Source organism: Lissotriton helveticus, chromosome 3_2 (genome assembly GCF_964261635.1).
Source record: "Lissotriton helveticus chromosome 3_2, aLisHel1.1, whole genome shotgun sequence".
In the NCBI taxonomy this organism is placed as follows: Eukaryota; Metazoa; Chordata; class Amphibia; order Caudata; family Salamandridae; genus Lissotriton; species Lissotriton helveticus.
Genome location: NC_136062.1, coordinates 506,092,137 through 506,112,831, shown reverse-complemented (window position 1 = coordinate 506,112,831; position 20,695 = coordinate 506,092,137). Strand labels below are relative to the sequence as shown.

The window sequence follows — 20,695 nt, the reverse complement described above, 5'->3', positions numbered from 1 at the left end:
TGCAAGACTATTGTGATGTAGAATATATTGTTATCAAGTTTCTCGCAGGGATGGTATAATATGTTTGTGGTGTTTGTAACATAGTTGTTAAAAATATTGTTAAAAGTATTTTTGCTGAAAATATCCTTAGAGATCTGGGCCTAAACCAATCATTTTTTGCTCACCATGCCATTTCAGTTTGGACCCAGCCATATGCAAGTCAGTCTTGACCCTGCACCCAGTGGGAACAGTCCAGCCCCAACATCCAAGCCAGGTCTTCCCTGGACTGGAAACAAGCATTCGATGACCGGTTTTGGACCTTCAGCCCTCATCGGCCAGGTTAGCTCGACTCCAGTGGCATGGAGAGCACGGCACCCACATCTGGGCATACCCATCCCACTTGGGGTCACAAATGCAAAAAGAACAATTAATGGACAGAATGCAGAACAAATTCATACATTCATCCCTGTACAGAAATCAGGGCCTAAATCCATCATTTTTTTGCTCACCTGCCATTCATAGTTAGGACCCAGCCATATGTAAATCAGTCTTGACCCTGCGACAATGGGAACAGTCCAGCCTGAACTGCCAGGACAGGTCCTCCCTGGACTGGAAACATGCATCCTAGGACTGGTTTCAGGCTTTCAGCTCTCATCAGCCATGATAGATTGACTCAAGTGGCATGGGGAGCACCCGACCCACGTCTGGGCATACCTGTCCCACTCGGGGTGACAAATGCTAAAAGAACAATTGATGGACAGAATGCAGAACAATATCATACATTCACCCCAGTACAGAGATCTGGACCTAAATCCATCTTTTTTTTGTGCCTACCATGCCAATCCAGTTTGGACCCAGCCATATGCAAATCAGTCTTGACCCTGTGCCCAATGGCAACAGTCCAGCCCAAACTGCCAGGACAGGTCCTCCCTGGACTGGAAACAAGCATCCTAGGACCGGTTTAGGGCTTTCAGCCTTCATCATCCAGTGGCATGGAGAGCACGGGACCCACGTCTGGGCATACCCGTCCCACTCGGGGGGACAAATGCAAAAAGAACAATTGATGGACAGAATGCAGACCAATGTCATACATTCACCCCAGTTCAGAGATCTGGGCATTTATCCATAGTTTTTTTTGCTCACCATGCCATTCCAGTTTGGACCCAGCTTTATGAAAATCAATCTTGGCCCTGCTCCCAATGGGAACAGTCCAGCCGGGCTAGACTGTTCCCACAAAGAACAAGGTCAAGACTGATTTGCATATGGCTGGGTCCGAACTGGGGTGGTGTGATGAGCAAAAGAATGACGGATTAATCCCAGATCCTTGTGACTGGGGGTGAATATTTGCATTGTCCAGCATTCCGTTCATCAATTGTTTCTTTTGCATGTGTCGCCCTAAGAGGGAAGGGTATGCCCAGACGTGGGCCCCATGCTCACTACACCACTGGATTCAAGCTAGCCTGGCTGATGAAGGGCGATGCCCTGAGACCGGTCCCAGGATGCTTGTTTCTGGTCCAGGGAGAACCTGGCTTGGCAGTTAGGGCTTGACTGTTCCCACAAGGAAAAGGGTCAAGACTGATTTGCATATGGCTGGGTCCAAACTGGGGTGGTGTGGTGAGCAAAAGAATGATGGAATAAACCCAGATACTTGTGACTGAGGGTGAATGTTTGCATTGTCCAGCATTCCGGACATCAATTGTTGTCTTTTATTGCATATGTCGCCCGAAGAGGGAAGGGTATGCCCAGACATGGGTCCCGTGCTCACTGTACCACTGGATTCAGTCCACATGGGCACAGGACCAAATAGATTACTCTTTCAGAGGTGAACATACTGTGGGTGGTCACTCTCTGAGGGGTTCTGGTCTTCTTTCCATTGGATGTTTCCAACTGTTTTGCGTCTTGTTCTCTGTGGTCCTCGGCCTCTCCTACAAAAGGGAAGGCCCTTGTTTTGAAGCATGGGGGTCTGTAGGGCAAATTATTGTCACCCAAGAAGTCATCGTTTGTATCAGTCGTTTGTGGTGGGTGCATGTAGTATGGGGCTCCAACTGGTGGCCCATAGTTGAACCACAGTTGGTCTCTCCTGCCTCTTCTGAAATCTCTGGTGTTTCTTTTTTGTCCCCAAATTTGTGCTTGTATAACTTCCGATTTAGTGGCCAGCTGACCAGTCTGAGGCGCTGCATTCATCACTGTTTGTGTTACTGCCCCCTTCCAGAATGTATTCATCCCTGGTGTACTGATACACTCAAATCCAGGGCGATGTGCATTTCCTACAGTGGTTGGAATCACATTGTGTTTCTTAAATACCCCTCACACACCAAAAGGGCCCTTGGTGTCATGCTTCAGCACAGGGGTCTTCGCGCCCCTCTATGGCACGCGGCGTGATGCTGCCTGCTTATGGTATCGTATTTTAGATTGAGACAATAGTTTCTGCTACATGTAGCACTCACTACCTGTATAATTTGTATCTAGCCATTGATGACATTGTCATACATGATATGTGAGTAGGGTAGGGATCTGAAGAAGCAGCACACTTTGAAACATATTGACACACGCAGGAGTTCTTGTACAGTGACACAACACACCTCCGTCTCACACCTTTTAAACAATACCAGGGAATATTATAGTTTTCTACTCCACAGGAGCTAGGTATTTTTTAACATTCACTTATCACTCTCTCCTGACCCTTCCTCTCATTCACTTCCTCAGCACACATAGTGAAAAAGGTCAGTGCTCCCGCGTATTTGCAGGTAGCAGTACACCGCGTCCCGCAGAGGGGTGGCAAGACCCCTATGATGAAGCATGACACCAAGGGCCCTTTTGGTGTGTGAGGGGTATTTAAGAAACACGATGTAGGAAATGTATATCACCCTGGATTTAAGTAATTCTTCAACGGTGGATCCTGTTGTCGAATCCACCCACGGTGTTCGTGTAGGACACCACCTCTCCACTTCCTCCCTTGTTAATTATAGTACTGATATGCTCCTCTTGCTAAAACCTTTCTACATCTTTGTTTAGTTTTTCTATTTTTGATGCCTTCAGGTATTCGCTAAATTCATGAATTTATACAGTTCATGTAGTCTCTTATTGTACATACTAGTAGACATATTAACTTTAAGTATGAGTTCAACCGCTTCTATTTCTACCGTTTGATCCTCTGATAGTCTTGAAGCAGATACAGAAAATGAGCAGAACAGATGTAGCTTCATCCAGCAAAGACTGAGATTCTCTTTCTGATCTGAGAAAACCCACTACAAAACCTCCATTCATGAGGGACGGACGAAGGGAGGGAGGGATGGAGAGAGAAAGGAAAGGGTGGAGGGAGGGATGGAGAGAGGGAGGACAGGGTGGAGGGAGGGATGGAGAGAGGGAGGAAAGGGTGGAGGGAGGGATGGAGAGAGGGAGGAAAGGGTGGAGGGAGGGATGGAGAGAGGGAGGAAGGGTGGAGGGAGGGATGGAGAGAGGGAGGAAAGGGTGGAGGGAGGGATGGAGAGAGGGAGGAAAGGGTGGAGGGAGGGATGGAGAGAGGGATGAAAGAGTAGAGGGAGGGATGGAGAGAGGGAGGAAAGGGTGGAGGGAGGGATGGAGAGAGCGAGGAAAGTTTGGAGGGAGGGATGGAGAGAGGGGGGACAGAGGTAAGGGGACTGAGATGAGAAGACTAGAGCTCAGGCTAGTGAAGATTATGGGTAAGTAATAGGATCATTTACAAGTGCTTAAAATAAAAAAACAAACGCCTAAGTAGATGATACAAACTAGACTCAGGCAAGAAAAACCACAATGTCTGCTTCTAGGTGGCTCAACACAAAGCAGGGATCGACTTGTGAAACCCTCCTTCCCCCTAAAGAGTCATAACCGGAGCAAGAGCACAGGCAGGAAGGAGGTCCTTAAGTCCACCCTTGGCTCGAGAGTGCATCATTATCTTTAATTATTTAATGAAGGGCATTAATGTTTCATCCACCCCTACTTGATTAAATGCTTGCCAACAGAGGTCACTTTTGAATTTTGACAGAAGTGTTTAAAGTCTTCAATATGTGAAGAAGTTTGTTTTTACATACAGGTTCCACCTCTTACCTGTACAGGTGACTCCAGCATTCCTCCCCGTTGAACAGGTATTGACACTCCAGCCTCTCTGTGCATATTTCCACAGGGCATACTCATCTCCTTGGCACTGGACATCACTCATCAGAACTGGTGAAGGGCTGAACCCGAATGATGAATTATACTCAAAGCTTTGCACAGCTCCACATCTAACCTGTCTGCAGACCACCGACGCATCCTCCTGACCCCAGGCGTCATCACACACGGCCCCCCACACTCCATTGTGCCTGACCTCCACTCTCCCAGTGCAGAGAGAGGGGCCGTTCAACAACCGGACCTCATCAGGACCTGGAAGAGATAATAGGGCAATGGGAAGGAATGCAAAGGAAAGGAAGCAAGAAAACAGAACACCCTCTTCATCAGAGGGAAGCTTGACAGGTTATATTCAGTAGAGCATGGCAAATGACCTGCTGTGGAAATAAATCCTATGAAAATGTGATTTTTTTTTCTAGTCTGTTCAATGGGATCTAAACAGAGAGTCCCCGATCGATACATTGGGCGCCTCTTTGGACTCAGCTTCACTGGTCAGTTATTTACCACGGTGGCCACAGTCATACAACCCTTCTGACAGGGACATTTGTCGTTGGTCAGTGATTATTCCCTCTACAGCAGAGGTCTTCTAACTTTTTTATTTCAAATAGTTCTTTTATTGAAATTTCAAGAAAAGAACAATAAAGAAAAGAACAAATAAATGATAAAATGATAAACACAATGGTAAAATGATGATAAACACAAGAATACTGGCAAATAATAACAAGCATTTACAATGCAATAGGTCTTGCAATTACATTATTTTGAGCTATTCACATTGTAAATGGCAATGCCTTTAAAAAAATAAAAGGCATTGCTATTTACAATACCAAAAGCAACACCTATTGCATTACATAACGCGGTGTCCATGAACATGGCGCCACGCTTATTAAGTAAAAAAAAAAAAGAAGAGTGTGTTGGGGTGCAGAGCCCTGTGATGACTCACTGGCGAACGAGAATGAGGGCCTTAGTGAGCCAAACAATGTGACTTTAAACATAACATATGACAGAGCATACATTTAGAAAGGCACTATGTATGTTTGCACACTCCTAGTATGGCACAATTAACAGACTCATCTGAACGTTGTGCTGCTCGCATACTACAGCAGAGAGGAACTTGAAAATATTCAAGAGAATGGCATTCTTATGAAGTTCAGTGAGAAGCATGCACACTGCCTCCTGAAGGGGGAGTGGGGGACCATCCAGTGAATTATGTCTCCGTGGGTTTCAAATTCCAACAGTCACGGACCTCTATTTACCAAAAAGCCAGCAATACCAAGAGACACACCAAATGCCATTTCACCACTTATTTTTACTCACATACTCGTGCTTACACATGCAACATGCACATACACTGTCTCTCACGTAAACTCACAAGTGGCATACATTTAAAATCATTTTTAGGTCTCGGCCTGATCCAGCGCATGTGCTGGTCTGGCCGAGACATTTAGTAGCTGCTTTGAAAAGTGCTACTTTCCCAGCGACCAGCTTACTATCACACGCACAAGCGCGTGCATGACATGCACAGCTGCCATCGTGCACAGCTGCCATTTGGCTTCTTTTATTGCATGTGTGAAGGCTCTCCTTTACCACGCGTCACTCTGCTGGGCTTTCTCTTTCACGGCTGCGCTGCGTTACTATTACTGCCGCGTGGCCAATGCTTGTTTCTTCCTGTGAGCTCTTGTTTGGACTGTGTTTATGTGGCTTGTGCTTCTAAAGGCTTGTGTTTCCACTTGTTTTTCTGTTGGGATTTTGTGTGTTGTTTTGTGCAGACTTGTGTTTCTGTTCTCTTCTATTTTCCTGGATTCCTGCGTTGGTGGACTGTGCTTCTGTGAGCTGTGTGCTCCATGTTTCTTCGGGCTTGTGTTTGCTGGTGTTTTTCTGGACCTCTGCTACTGTCTACACTGTTTTTGGTGTTTGCTTGAAGTATTATGTGCTGTGGTCGTGAGAATTGTTTCTACAGGATGTGTTTATGTGACCTGTACTTTGAAGGACTCTGTTGTGGTTCGGTGGGCTGCGCATCGTTTGGCGGTTGTTTATATAGAGTCTCGTGATTCTATTTGTGGTTGTTCGGGTGGCAGTTTTATTTTTCATTACTTTCCAAATTTTCTGCTCAGCAATGACCAGCATACAGTCATCTTAGGGACTCCCTGCTGCAAAGGAACCGAAAGCATTTGCTTGAGATTGTATCTGCTATGCTCGCTTTTAGCTTGGGTCGTGGCCGACGAGCTGGCTCAGTGTGTTAAACGCTCACCTCTGCCGTCTATCACAAGTAACTATTTGGAATGCCAGCACGTCCCCCTCAGCCTTCCATCCCTGAGGGGTTGGTAAATACTATACCAATGCATAGTGTCACCACGACTGGTTTAACAGCGCTTACACACGGGAAACTACGCAGCGAGGCTCTATACAAAAGTGGTCTCTTAGCACGGAGCACAGATTAACAGATGAGTTTGTGATGTTGGCCAAAAGAAAGGACTGAGTTATATGACACCCAGAGCTCTTTTGCAGAGTTTCCAGGAAGCAGGCTGGTGAGTGGCTCAGCTGGAGGACACATACGCAACTTCCGCGCTTACACCCGCACGCTATCTTACGGGCTACTGTTTTGTGCATATATATTAAACTTGGTTATTTCTGTAGCTGTAGGTTGAGAAGATGCTGTAGAAATGTATATACATGGATTTCAACAGATTATTTTTTATACATTTTCTCATTGGGTTCTGTAAACAGAGTCACACTTTGGGCTGACCATAGAGAGAGCGTCAACGCCATTGCAATGTCGCGGCAATGTTTGTACCGAGAAGACATTTGTCACTGTTATTCGGCCCAAATATCAATGCGCCACTTCGAAAAGTCCACCAGCAAGCACACATCAAGCATTGGCATAGCCAATACGTCTCACTTTTGGGACCTTATAAGTATTTAGTTTTGCAGCACAATATGCTTGGTGCAACAACATCAGCTGTTGCATGGCTAATCCTTGTACTAGTTTGCGCACTGCATGCCGTGCTCTGGTTTCAAAAGCAGAGCTCTCCCGAAGCGGGGGATGCTGCTCTTTCACAGAGGTGTGTCATGTATGTGCCACGCGTGTATTGCTCTGCAGAGCTTTACCACTGCCAGGATACTCAGGTGGAGTCTTCAGTATGGGGATCCGACGTATGAGATACAGCTCTCTCACATATATGGCAAAAACTGCAAATAACCTGACTCTTTCTCTCTTCTGAGATAGAGCTCACACTTTTGGTGAACCATGCAAAGGTAGTAAATTATGCGGCAAATGCTGTAAATACATAATTATGCGGTGAGCAGCTACAGAATCGCCTTAATACACTGACCCTCACCACTTCTTTGTAAACAAAGTATTCAAGAAAAATAAATCCTAAACAATCCGATTGCAATCAGTGGACATTGTTAGCTAGATTTTGAGGAAAACAACTTTTTCAATATAAATCCCCCACTATATAAGTGTAATATTATAAATATATAACTGGTGCCTCGTATATGATGGTCCTATATGGACATCTTGTGATTCCAGGTACATTTACAAACCCCTCGGTCTCGGCCGCGTGGTGACATTGGAGCAGATTACACAGTTACCCGTGATATCTTCTCTCTGTACTATGTCGGGGTACCCTCCCATCAGCCCACTCGGCCCTTCAAAACTTTCTTCTCGAGCACGCTCTACAGTGAACATTTCCCCAGTCTGACTCTGCTCTTGTCCCATTTTCTCTCCTTAGGTCTTGCCTATTATATCCCGCAGGGATAAATAGGCGAGATTATAGTAAGCGGAAAAGTAAAGTCTACTAGCTGCTTGGATCGCATACAGTTCATGCGCGCTATGCGCATGCACATCACATCACACACCATTTGTTACCAGCTTGTGAGCCTGGGCATCAGACTTCAAAGGGTCCGCTCCCCCGCCCCCCATCAGACTCACATCTGTGCTTTTCCTGACACTTCCGCCCTGTCTCTTTTCTTTTGCTGTTCACTAACGCCCCCCAATACCCTGCAGATTTTGTTTGATGCACTCTGTTTATTCTCAATCAAAAAGCTGCCCATTCAATTATGCTTTTTCTTTTGTCTAACTGTTATGAAATCAGTCTACCTTCTTAGCGCTTTGCAGAAAGAGTAAATGCACTAAGGGGCTGAGTTTGTTTCTTGCAGGAAGTTCGAAGCGGCTGTAGTTCACAGACTTCAGTAACAATAATGTTTATGCTGTGTCATTACCTGTTTGTGCTGCAGTCTGCATTGGCATTCAGCCCGGTTTGTGAAGTCCATTAGAAAATAAAAGTGTGGCATGACTCGCAGCTCACAGGAACCTCCCCAGAAGTAGGTTTTCGAAAGGGAGGGAAACTAATGCATAATAAAGAAAAGTTCTACCTATGCAGAAGTTACAAAGTGGTATTTTACGAGCAACTTCACATCTATGAAATCAGCGTTAAACAGTAACACGTCTTTGAATGATTTTCTTGTTAACTACTTTTGCGCAGGAAGTAAATACAGGCGCATTACGTGCACATCGCCTGGCATCTATAAGGTAAGAAACCGTGCGCGGTCAAGCCATGAAACAGTTACCTATCACTTCGGTGTCTGGCCCCGGGTTATGGGAGTGGGGGCTTTCCGTCACTAGTTCATTTGCTCTGCACACATGATTTCACAGTCATCATCAATTCAACGTGTAAGCCAGGGCTAATCTACTTTTCTTCAGTGTGGCTTTGTGAACTATAGTCTGTAAGCATGAGAACTTTATCCATATATCGTGTGCGTATTCTCCTAAGTGAACTTCTGGAACAGGGAAACATTTGTCTGAAGGCGCAGCTCTTGTCACACTGAACTACCTGTATTTCAGAGATTAAATAGAAACTTCCACTTTCTGGCTTTTTTGCCTCCATCGCCCTGCATGTACAACTACCGCCTTAAAGAGCTGTTTGTTTTCTACACCTGGATAAACTTGGGTTCTGAGAAATCTACAATAAGATGCAATTACTGAAACAGGGCGTCAGCATTTAATCCAAGAGTCTTTCCTGATACTTGAACAACAAGGCATGTGTCGCTATTGATAGGCCCGACCATATTTTAATTATTCAGGCATAATTAGCAAAATCGAGAATTTTATGTTATGCTTGTTATGCGTAATTCTGCCCTTAGGCCGAAACTACAATTACGTGCCGTTCGCACCAAATTTTACATTGTTTACTTGGGTATACATACGGTCAGAACTGGAGCAGCCAATGCTCATGCCACTTTACACTTTTTAGTACTGCAAAGTGCACTCTCGCACCAAGACGTAATACATTTTGAGCTAAAATCTAGATAACAGATTTGCATTTTGTGCAGTTACATATAATTTCGCATAACTTTCCCAACATCGCATCTAATTAAGCAAACGCAAATTACAGAAATTTTTCATACATCTAGCTACCATGGAGCTGATCGTGAGTGGTAACTCTGAACCTCAAAAGATCGACACTGCATAGTATCACCCTTCTAATACTTAACAAGTAATGTTTAGTAATGAGAGTATTGTAGGATTTGTCTCTGCATGTTTTCCTCACTATTCAGTACATATTCCACAGCATTTGAAAAGTGACGGGGTTTATTGCACCCAGTAATGCCAGGCATGCAGTAAAACATAGAAACCTGTACAACACACACACACACACACACACCACGCACACACCACACATACACCACACACATAACACACACAGCCCCCCACACATCCCCACACACAGCCCCACACACATCCCCACACACACACAACTGAACACACATGCAACCCCACACAACCACACACAACCCCACACAACCCCACACAACCCCCCACACAACCACAAACACAACCACACCCACAACCACAACAAGCATTGGCATAGCCAATAGGTCTCGCCTTTGGGACCTTTTAAGTGCCACGCAACAACGACTCACACTGCTGCACGCCCCACACTGTTGCACGCCTCACACTGCTGCATGCCTCACACTGCTGCACGCCACACACTGCTGCATTACTCAAAATGCTGCATGCTGCACACTGCTGCATTACTCACACTGCTGCATGCTGCACACTGCTGCATGCCTCACACTGCTGCACGCCTCACACTGCTGCACACTGCTGCATTACTCACACTGCTGCATGCTGTACACTGCTGCCTGCCACATACTGCTGCATGCCACACACTGCTGCACGCCTCACACTGCTGCACGCCTCACACTGCTGCACGCCTCACACTGCAGCACGCTTCACACTGCTGCACTCCTCACACTGCTGCACGCCTCACAATGCTGCACGCTGCACACTGCTGCATTACTAACACTGCTGCACGCTGCACACTGCTGCATGCTGCACACTGCTGCACACTGCTGCATTACTAACACTGATGCATGCTGCACACTGCCGCACAACTCACACTGCTGCATGCCACACACTGCTGCACGCCTCACACTGCTGCACACTGCTGTATTACTCACACTGCTGCATGCCTCACACTGCTGCATGCTGCACACTGCTGCATTACTCACACTGCTGCATGCTGCACACTACTGCATGCCTGACACTGCTGTATGCCTCACACTGCTGCACACTGCTGCATTACTCACACTGCTGCACGCCTCACACACTGCTGCATGCTGCACACTGCTGCATGACACATTGCTGCACGCCACACACTGCTGCACGCCACACACTGGTGCACGCCTCACACTGCTGCATGCCTCACACTGCTGCACACCTCACACTGCTGCACGCCACACTGCTGCACACCTCACACTGCTGCACGCTGCACACGGCTCCATTACTCACACTGCTGCACGCATCACACTGCTGCACATCACACACTGCTGCACGCCACACACTGCTGCACACTGCAATGGTGGCATACGCCAGCGTGTATGACGTACCGTACAGGTACACTTGTGTTGTTGAGGTACGTTGTACTCACCGTCTGCGCCATCGTCGGTTTCTATGCACCAGGTTGTAGGCGTACAGGACTGGGATGACACGAACGACGGGGTTCATGACGTGTATGTCGAGTACCGGGGTGCGGTTCGAGACGGTCTCTCCTTTTACGGCAGTTTTTGGGTCCTGTAGAAAAAGGGTTGTACGGAGTGTTGCAGAGACGAATCGTACTTGCTGGTCCGGAAACTGCTGCTTGTTTACGTACGGACGTAGCGTACTGCGTGACCCGGATACCAATCGTATGTATTATTGTGTCGGGGATCTGCTTTTGGTCTGGATAGTACTTGCTCGTACGTACGGGGAACTTGAAGGTGTACGATTTGTACGGGAAATATGCTCCGTACAGATATTTGGTATGCATTTTCCCAAATTGAAACCGGCCCCATAGTGTTTTTGAAGTTGCAATTAGTATACTATTGGTTAATTTGAATTTCCAGTGTTTTTATTGGTTAGTTTGTATATTTTGAATTTTTTGGAGGTGGTTAGTTTCCAAAAATGAAAAATGCTAATTAGTAGTATGGTATGGATAGTTTAATTAATTTATTTAAAAACTTTTTATATATATTATATATTTACATTTTTTAAATTTTTTGGTATTGTTATATATAAAGTTAATAATATTTATGTAGTAGTTTTTTGTAGTGAAATTTTTAATATATATGTGTTATTTAATTTTTTATGTAGTAGAAGTGTTTTTGTAAATTAATAATTATTTTTGTTATTTATAGTAATAAAATATTATTTTTGTTGTTTTATATTTGTGTTTGTTCCTATAGTATCTCGTCGATATTTTAAAATTTGCGATATTAGTGTTGTCGATAATTTGTTTCCGATATTTTTTACTTTGTGTATCTTTTGTAATGGTGGTCGATATTTTGTTATTTCGATATGTATGTTATCGATATTAGTGGTGTCGATATTTATGTATGTCGAAATTGTGTATCCAATATTTTTGTAATTTTTTAGTTAAGTATAGGAGTACAATATTAGCGTTTTCGATACTTTTTGATCGATATTTCTGTAGGACGATTATGTGTCTTTCGAAATTATATCAGTGATTTGTGCAGATGATATTAACTATCAACAGAACACTTTCACTACAGGTATTCATCCCCCATTAGCAATAAACTACACAAGAAGCATCAGGCAGACATCTCACCTTTGACTCCCGCTGTGTACCCATTGCTGAGTCAATGCACCTCAAATCTATAAGACTCATCTCTGATTTATTTATTTATAAGATCTGAAGCACACATAGATGGGGGACATTTTTCAGCACTGGGACCACTGTAGGTGCACGGGAAGGTAGATTAAGAACAAATATATTTGTTGAATTCTCATGTTGTCCAGAAGTCTTGGAGAGGTGATGGTGACTAACAGCTGGGGACCCCAGATCCCCAAAGCATTTACCACCAGATCTGACTATGCCTGGGAATAATTTTCGTTATGTGGCATCATTTAGCATAATCTGGGGAATTTTAGTTGTCAAAATTCCATATCATGTATGAGAATATGCCATTGCACCACCTCACTTTGACGAGATGTCCAGTACACAAGCAGAATTTCTTAAAGGCAGTCACCAATAAAATTACTCGAAAGTCATGTTGTGTCAACCTCTTTACACAAGCTGACCATTCAGTGCAAAATATACTTTTTTCAATGCTTTTCTTTTGAGTTACACGGAGAAAGTGCCACAGAGAGTGAGGCTGCTGTACAGACAGTATCAACTTCCGCTCTCTGTCCTGAAGCCTCCTCCCTCTGCTTTCTCCAGCCCTTGTTCATTTTGACACTCTAGTATACTTCTCTAGTGGGCTTAAAGCCACACCCCTACTTATTGCTTTGCTTGTTGCTGCGTCCTTCAAAATCCATGCTTGCTAGTGGTCAGTCCTGCCTCTTTCTCCCTCCTTTTCTCTTTCATTCCCCCCAGCAGCAGGGACTAACTACAGTATAATTACCCTTTATCCTGTTTCCTAGGGACATTTTTGGGGGTTTCCTGCTTGTATTTGGTTATGGTTCCCTTTACATTTGCAGAAGATTCTTTCTCTGGGCTTAGATTGGCTGCAATGATGTTTCTGTAAACAGGGCAGAACATCATGCTATGTCTGTCACACTTACAACACCCTTGGCCCACTTGTGTTTTTACTTTGTATTTCTCCCTTAGGCCTACTGCAGTGCTTGCTTCCTCTTTGTGCTGCCGGGCCCCACCCTCCAAACCATCCAGGGCTCACTCACTTCTCATGAAGTTCCCCACGCCCTCTGCCGAGTGTTTTGTTTCTTGTTCATTATCGCTCTGTGATTAGTGAGCGTCTGCGGTGTTACCAGCCAGCCACTCAAGAATAATGGTGGAGGTTGTGGACTGTCAAACCTAACAAAGTGGGATCCCCCTGGTGAGTGATAAGTGCAGAGGCGCTGTTGCACATTAACCAGTTGAAGGGGCCAAAGCAGATTACTCGAAGGGCATCTCCCAGGAGGTAAATTCATATCTGAAACATGCGCCCAGTGTTCTAAAATTACAGATATGTTCAGCTTCCCGGCGACCGAGCATGTAAAACGATGGCATACCTATGGAAATTTTAAAAAAAAGGAACAATTGAAAGGACAGAATGTTGAACAATGTCATACATTCACCCCAGTACAGAAATCTGGGCATAAATCCATCGTTTTTTTGCTCACCATACCATTCCAGTTTGAACTCAGCCATATGCAAATCAGTCTTGACCCTGCGCCCAATGGGAGCAGTCCAGCCCGAACTGCTAGGCCAGGTTCTTCCTGGGCTGGAAACAAGCACATTCGAACCGGTTTCGGGGTTTGACCCCTCATCCGCCAGAATAGCCTGAGTCCAGTGGCATGGAGAGCACAGGACCCACGTCTGGGCATACCCGGCTCACTCGGGTGACAAATGCAAAAAGTCAATTGATGGACAGAAGGCAGAACAATGTCATACATTCTCCCCAGTACAGAGATCTGGGTCTAAATCCATAGTTTTTTTGCTCACCATGCCATTCCAATTTGAACCCAGCCATGTTGAATTTATACATGCTTCTATTGTGTGTGATTGCTTCTAGGATCACAGGTGTTGCTTTACAATTAGCTGGCTGTGTTTCATCAGTGTGGAAGTTGCTTGTTTATCCAATGCTTAAATTGCACTGCTCCCATCTCTAGTTAGTGTTGGAGAACAGGAGATTTAAGTCTGCGTGCTGACTTGGAGCCACAGAGGTTTATTTTTTAACAGAGCTCCATTTACAACTGCCCACAGACAAGCCTGTAACGTAGTGGGCGCTAGGCCCACATGCTTGCAGACAAAACACACAAACACAGTGGTAGGGTACATGTAATTGGCCACGAGCATGTGCATCCGGGCCCTTTTATTAGCAGGGTCACATCACTAGTGACGCCACTAGAATGTGTCCAGCACCACACTACATTTCACCCAAACTTTATTCAAAATAAAGCAAAGTCCAACTTCTGGTAACAAACCTCATAGGGCACCATACAGAACTTTGGTACTGAGAGGAAGTCTGCAGGTGCAGCTGGGAGCACCCAAGCATCTCAGCACACATCCATAATTTAACCAGTGCCTACTGGGCGTGAACAATGCGTCGATGGAGTCTGGATTCCTTAGCAGCCTGTCCATCAGAATAATGACCTCTCTCACACTGCTGGATGAAATGGTGATGCGGTTGGTGAATGTCAACTAAACAATGGTGCATCAGGAGCATGAGGTAAGTCCTGCTGCAGAGTCTTTGCTTGAGGTGTCTGGGTACTATGATGGCCAAATCAGTCATGGCTGGAGTCTGAGGCTGCGGTTCCTCCCGGTACCTTGTCGGTGGAGCTGCTTCTCTACCATCTCTCATGCGAGGATCCCTGGGTGCTGGAATGCTCTGGAGGCTCTTGTGCTGGGCTGCCGCGATACTGTGTGGACTGTGCAGGATGCTGGTGGGCCGCCTGGGAGTAGCTGCATCAACACTGACAGGATCCAACGACGGTGGTCGGTGGGCTTGATGGTCCTTAATGGTCGGTGGGCTTGCCAACAGAACACAGGGGCACATGAACTGTTGGATAGCCCCTGGACATTTGGTCTCTCATTTTGATCGGGATCCCTTGGTTCTTCTGCAGGTGCAAGGCTACACCCCGTGATGATGTCATCAATTGGTTGGATGGGGTGGCGCACATGGCAGTGATGTTGTGGCTGCCATTGAACCTGGACGACAGGTGGTGGTGACTTGCCGGGAGGGAGGGTGTCTGAAGGGACTTCACAGACCGTATCTTCGTCTTGCTGAGGCTGTTCTTCACCCACGGCATCTGCGGTCAGAAGAAGGTATGCTGTCCAACTTAGACTGCTGACCCTCGGGACGGACGGTCGCACTGAGAAGCCTTGGAGAGAGACGCAGTTTGCACTACATCCCACTTACATTGGGTTCTCTCCAGGGACATCGGTCCACTTTGGTGGCTGTCTGGTGTCTCTGGGTGCAGTCTTGTCTTGTGGCAGTATGAATCCTCATTTGTCTCCTCTTGTTGGTCTTTTCAGCACACCTGTGTTTGCCTGGTTCTTCATGGTGACAGATTTGTCACTCTTCTTTGGGTAGACCTCTGGCTGGTCCGATCACTTCCTCAAGTGTCTTCGCGGTGCTCCTCTCTCAGGATAGGTGGTCACCTTTCCTTGAGGGAATTGTGCTTGCGCCTCAAGCCTGCACTATCATGGCGCCTGCTTCTGCCTCTGTACAGGCATGCTTGGCGGGGTCTGTCACTTTGTGTGACATGCTCATTGCTTGCGGTGCGATGTGGGGTCTGTCCACATGTTGCGTGTCTTTTGAGCACATGTTGCAGTGGCAGCTTGCCACGGGGAGTACACGACTCTCCTCTTGCCTGTCTTGGGCCAGTGGCAACTCCATATTGAGGCAGTGTGAGGGTGGGCACTCTTTGCTGTCTTTGGCCCATTGGGTGACTTCGCTGGACCAGTGGATATGTGGATGCTGTCCTTGCTGCCTTCAGCCAGGACTTTCTGGAAGTATTGGAGGGTATTAGAGAGCCTGACAGATGATGTTTGTCTTGACTAGGAATACACAACTTGTGTGCACATAATGAAACGTCAGTGCATATAACAGCCCTTGTTTTGCAAGATATTACATTGTACATAAGATTTCTAAAACGTTGAACAATGCCCTGGAATCAGCTGTAACGTACAAATCAAAGAGGAAGGCTTGTTCAGATAGGCAGCATTGTAATTAATCTGTGTGTGAGGATAGTAAAGCGTCAGGGCTTGAGTCTTGTGAAGGGAACTGAAGAAGTAAGGTGCACACCTTAAAGTATGTAGATAGAAAATACAAAATGTAACAACTGCTGAGTCCTGATCCAATATAGTTACGGTTGAATCAATTTGTATTACCAAGTTCTTCACAACTTACGCCAGCTGTGGTGCAGCGGTTACTGAAAAGAGCCAGTAGGGAAGGTTCTGGAGCTCAGGTGGTTTAGGAGGACGAAAACTTTCTGGGGCATATTATCAAGACAGGTGATAACATTATCACCGCTTTAGCGACAGAAAACTGCCGCTAAAATGGCGATAATGGGCTTAATAATATGCTCTATGGAATTCCAACTGAAGCCCATGTTACATATCCTCAAAAAAAGAAGAGCCCCTTAAGCAAAAAACCTTATGTTAGATATCCTTCACATCTAACATGGGCTTCAATGGGAATTCCATAAAGCATATTATCAAGCCCATTAGTGCCGTTTTAGTGGCTGTTTTCTGCTGCTAAAACGGCGATAATTTTATCGCCTGTCTTGATAATATGCCCCTCTCTGTCTTGTTCCCAATAAATTTAAGATAATTTCTGCCAATCCAGCAGTGAACATTAACAAGATAGGATAGATTGTGGCAGTCAAAGATCACCGTTAAGTTTAACATGATCTTTGTTTTATCTCCAGGCAAAAATATTGAACCCAAGAAACTCAATTAGATCGGTTAACGGAATAACATGGAGATTGTAAACCAGCGGGGTTAAAATGGAGCCAAGGGCTGATGATCCTCTATCTGGAGGCCGGAGTTATCAGTTAAATAGATAGAGAATCCAGGTGGGAAATTATTCAAGGGTAGCCCTGTGCCAAATGGGGGTGGGGTCGCACACTACTCACACACCGGCGGTGTCGCCCCTAAGGACTCTGGTCAATGTAGTAAAGTGTTTGTGATGCATCATCTTTCGATTTTCTGCTATGTTCGCTGTCTTCGCCATCCCTGGACACGTGTTTCGGGGTATCACCCCTCGTCAGCAGGGATAGGCTGTGTACTGGGGTTGCCGATGGCTGCCAATATCTGCCAGGTATAGTACCACTCAGGCGCGTAGGTGCGGGATCCCAGGCTCGTCAGCCCACTGCTCACGGGAGCTTTAAAGTTACAAATGGGGGTGGGGTCGCACACTACTCACACACCGGCGGTGTCGCCCCTAAGGACTCTGGTCAATGTAGTAAAGTGTTCGCGATGCATCATCTTTTGATTTTCTGCTATCTTCGCTGTCTTCGCCATCCCTGGACACGTGTTTCGGGGTATCACCCCTCGTCAGCAGGGATAGGCTGTGTACTGGGGTTGCCGATGGCTGCCAATATCTGCCAGGTATAGTACCACTCAGACGCGTAGGTGCTGGATCCCAGGCTCGTCAGCCCACTGCTCACGGGAGCTTTAAAGTTACAAATGAGGGTGGGGTCACACACTACTCACACACCGGCGGTGTCGCCCCTAAGGACTCTGGTCAATGTAGTAAAGTGTTCGCGATGCATCATCTTTCGATTTTCTGCTATCTTCGCTGTCTTCGCCATCCCTGGACACGTGTTTCGGGGTATCACCCCTCGTCAGCAGGGATAGGCTGTGTACTGGGGTTGCCGATGGCTGCCAATATCTGCCAGGTATAGTACCACTCAGGCGCGTAGATGCGGGATCCCAGGCTCGTCAGCCCACTGCTCACGGGATCTTTAAAGTTACAAATGGGAGTGGGGTCGCACACTACTCACACACCGTCGGTGTCGCCCCTAGGAACTCTGGTCAATGTAGTAAAGTGTTCGCGATGCATCATCTTTCGATTTTCTGCTATCTTCGCTGTCTTCGCCATACCTGGACCAGTGTTTCGGGGTATCACCCCTCGTCAGCAGGGATAGGCTGTGTACTGGGGTTGCCAATGGCTGCCAATATCTGCCAGGTATAGTACCATTCAGGCGCGTAGGTGCGGGATCCCAGGCTCGTCAGCCCACTGCTCACGGGAGCTTTAAAGTTACAAATGGGCGTGGGGTCGCACACTACTCACACACCGGCGGTGTCGCCCCTAAGGACTCTGGTCAATGTAGTAAAGTGTTCGCGATGCATCATCTTTCGATTTTCTGCTATCTTCGCTGTCTTCGCCATCCCTGGACACGTGTTTCGGGGTATCACCCCTCGTCAGCAGGGATAGGCTGTGTACTGGGGTTGCCGATGGCTGCCAATATCTGCCAGGTATAGTACCACTCAGACGCGTAGGTGCTGGATCCCAGGCTCGTCAGCCCACTGCTCACGGGAGCTTTAAAGTTACAAATGGGGGTGGGGTCGCACACTACTCACACACCGGCGGTGTCGCCCCTAAGGACTCTGGTCAATGTAGTAAAGTGTTCGCGATGCATCATCTTTCGATTTTCTGCTATCTTCGCTGTCTTCGCCATCCCTGGACACGTGTTTCGGGGTATCACCCCTCGTCAGCAGGGATAGGCTGTGTACTGGGTTTGCCGATGGCTGCCAATATCTGCCAGGTATAGTACCACTCAGGCGCGTAGATGCGGGATCCCAGGCTCGTCAGCCCACTGCTCACGGGATCTTTAAAGTTACAAATGGGGGTGGGGTCGCACACTACTCACACACCGTCGGTGTCGCCCCTAGGAACTCTGGTCAATGTAGTAAAGTGTTAGCGATGCATCATCTTTCGATTTTCTGCTATCTTCGCTGTCTTCGCCATACCTGGACCAGTGTTTCGGGGTATCACCCCTCGTCAGCAGGGATAGGCTGTGTACTGGGGTTGCCAATGGCTGCCAATATCTGCCAGGTATAGTACCACTCAGGCGCGTAGGTGCGGGATCCCAGGCTCGTCAGCCCACTGCTCACGGGAGCTTTAAAGTTACAAATGGGGGTGGGGTCGCACACTACTCACACACCGGCGGTGTCGCCCCTAAGGACTCTGGTCAATGTAGTAAAGTGTTCGCGATGCATCATCTTTCGATTTTCTGCTATCTTCGCTGTCTTCGCCATCCCTGGACACGTGTTTCGGGGCATCAGCCCTCGTCAGCAGGCATAGGCTGTGTACTGGGTTGCCGATGGCTGCCAATATCTGCCAGGTATAGTACCACTCAGGCGCGTAGGTGAAAGATCCCAGGCTCATCAGCCCACAGCTCACGGGAGCTTTAAAGTTACAAATGGGGGTGGGGTCGCACACTACTCACACACCGTCGGTGTCGCCCCTAAGGACTCTGGTCAATGTAGTAAAGTGTTCGCGATGCATCATCTTTCGATTTTCTGCTATCTTCGCTGTCTTCGCCATCCCTGGACACGTGTTTCGGGGTATCAGCCCTCATCAGCAGGGATAGGCTGTGTACTGGGGTTGCGGATGGCTGCCAATATCTGCCAGGTATAGTACCACTCAGGAACGTAGGTGAAAGATTCCAGGCTCGTCAGCCCACTGCTCACGGGAGCTTTAAAGTTACAAATGGGGGTGGGGTCGCACACTACTCACACACCGTCGGTGTCGCCCCTAAGGACTCTAGTCAATGTAGTAAAGTGTTCGCGATGCATCATCTTTCGATTTTCTGCTATCTTCGCTGTCTTCACCATTCCTGGACACGTGTTTCGGGGTATCACCCCTCGTCAGCAGGGATAGGCTGTGTACTGGGGTTGCCGATGGCTGCCAATAACTGCCAGGTATAGTACCACTAAGGCCCGTAGGTGCGGGATCCCAGGCTCGTCAGCAAACTGCTCACGGGAGCTTTAAAGTTACAAATGGGGGTGGGGTCGCACACTACTCACAGGCACGTAGGTGCGGGATCCCAGGCTCGTCAGCCCACTGCTCACGGGAGCTTTAAAGTTACAAATGGGGGTGGGGTCGCACACTACTCACACACCGGCGGTGTCGCCCGTAAGGACTCTGGTCAATGTAGTAAAGTGTTTGAGATGCATCATCTTTCGATTTTCTGCTATCTTCGCTGTCTTCGCCATCCCTGGACATGTGTTTCGGGTATCACCCCTCGTCAGCAGGGATAGGCTGTGTACTGGGGTTGCCGATGGCTGCCAATATCTGCCAGGTATAGTACCACTCAGGCGCGTAGGTGCGGGATCCCAGGCTCGTCAGCCCACTGCTCACGGGAGCTTTAAAGTTACAAATGGGGGTGGGGTCGCACACTACTCACACACCGGCGGTGTCGTCCCTAAGGACTCTGTTCAATGTAGTAAAGTGTTCGCGATGCATCATCTTTCGATTTTCTGCTATCTTCGCTGTCTTCGCCATCCCTGGACACGTGTTTTGGGGTATCACCCCTCGTCAGCAGGGATAGGCATTGTACTGGGGTTGCCGATGGCTGCCAATATCTGCCAGGTATAGTACCACTCAGGCGCATAGGTGCGGGATCCCAGGC

General features: G+C 47.1%; 1 protein-coding gene across 1 annotated transcript in view; it reads right to left on the bottom strand.

Moving 5' to 3' along the window:
• Nucleotides 1-20,695, bottom strand: part of LOC144826186 (scavenger receptor cysteine-rich type 1 protein M130-like) — a 78,526-nt gene that overhangs the window by 19,490 nt on the left and 38,341 nt on the right. The window contains exon 2 of the mRNA XM_078684578.1: nt 4,048-4,362. Within this exon, the coding sequence (XP_078540704.1) occupies nt 4,048-4,362 (315 nt within the window). The remainder of the gene's footprint in view (nt 1-4,047; nt 4,363-20,695) is intronic.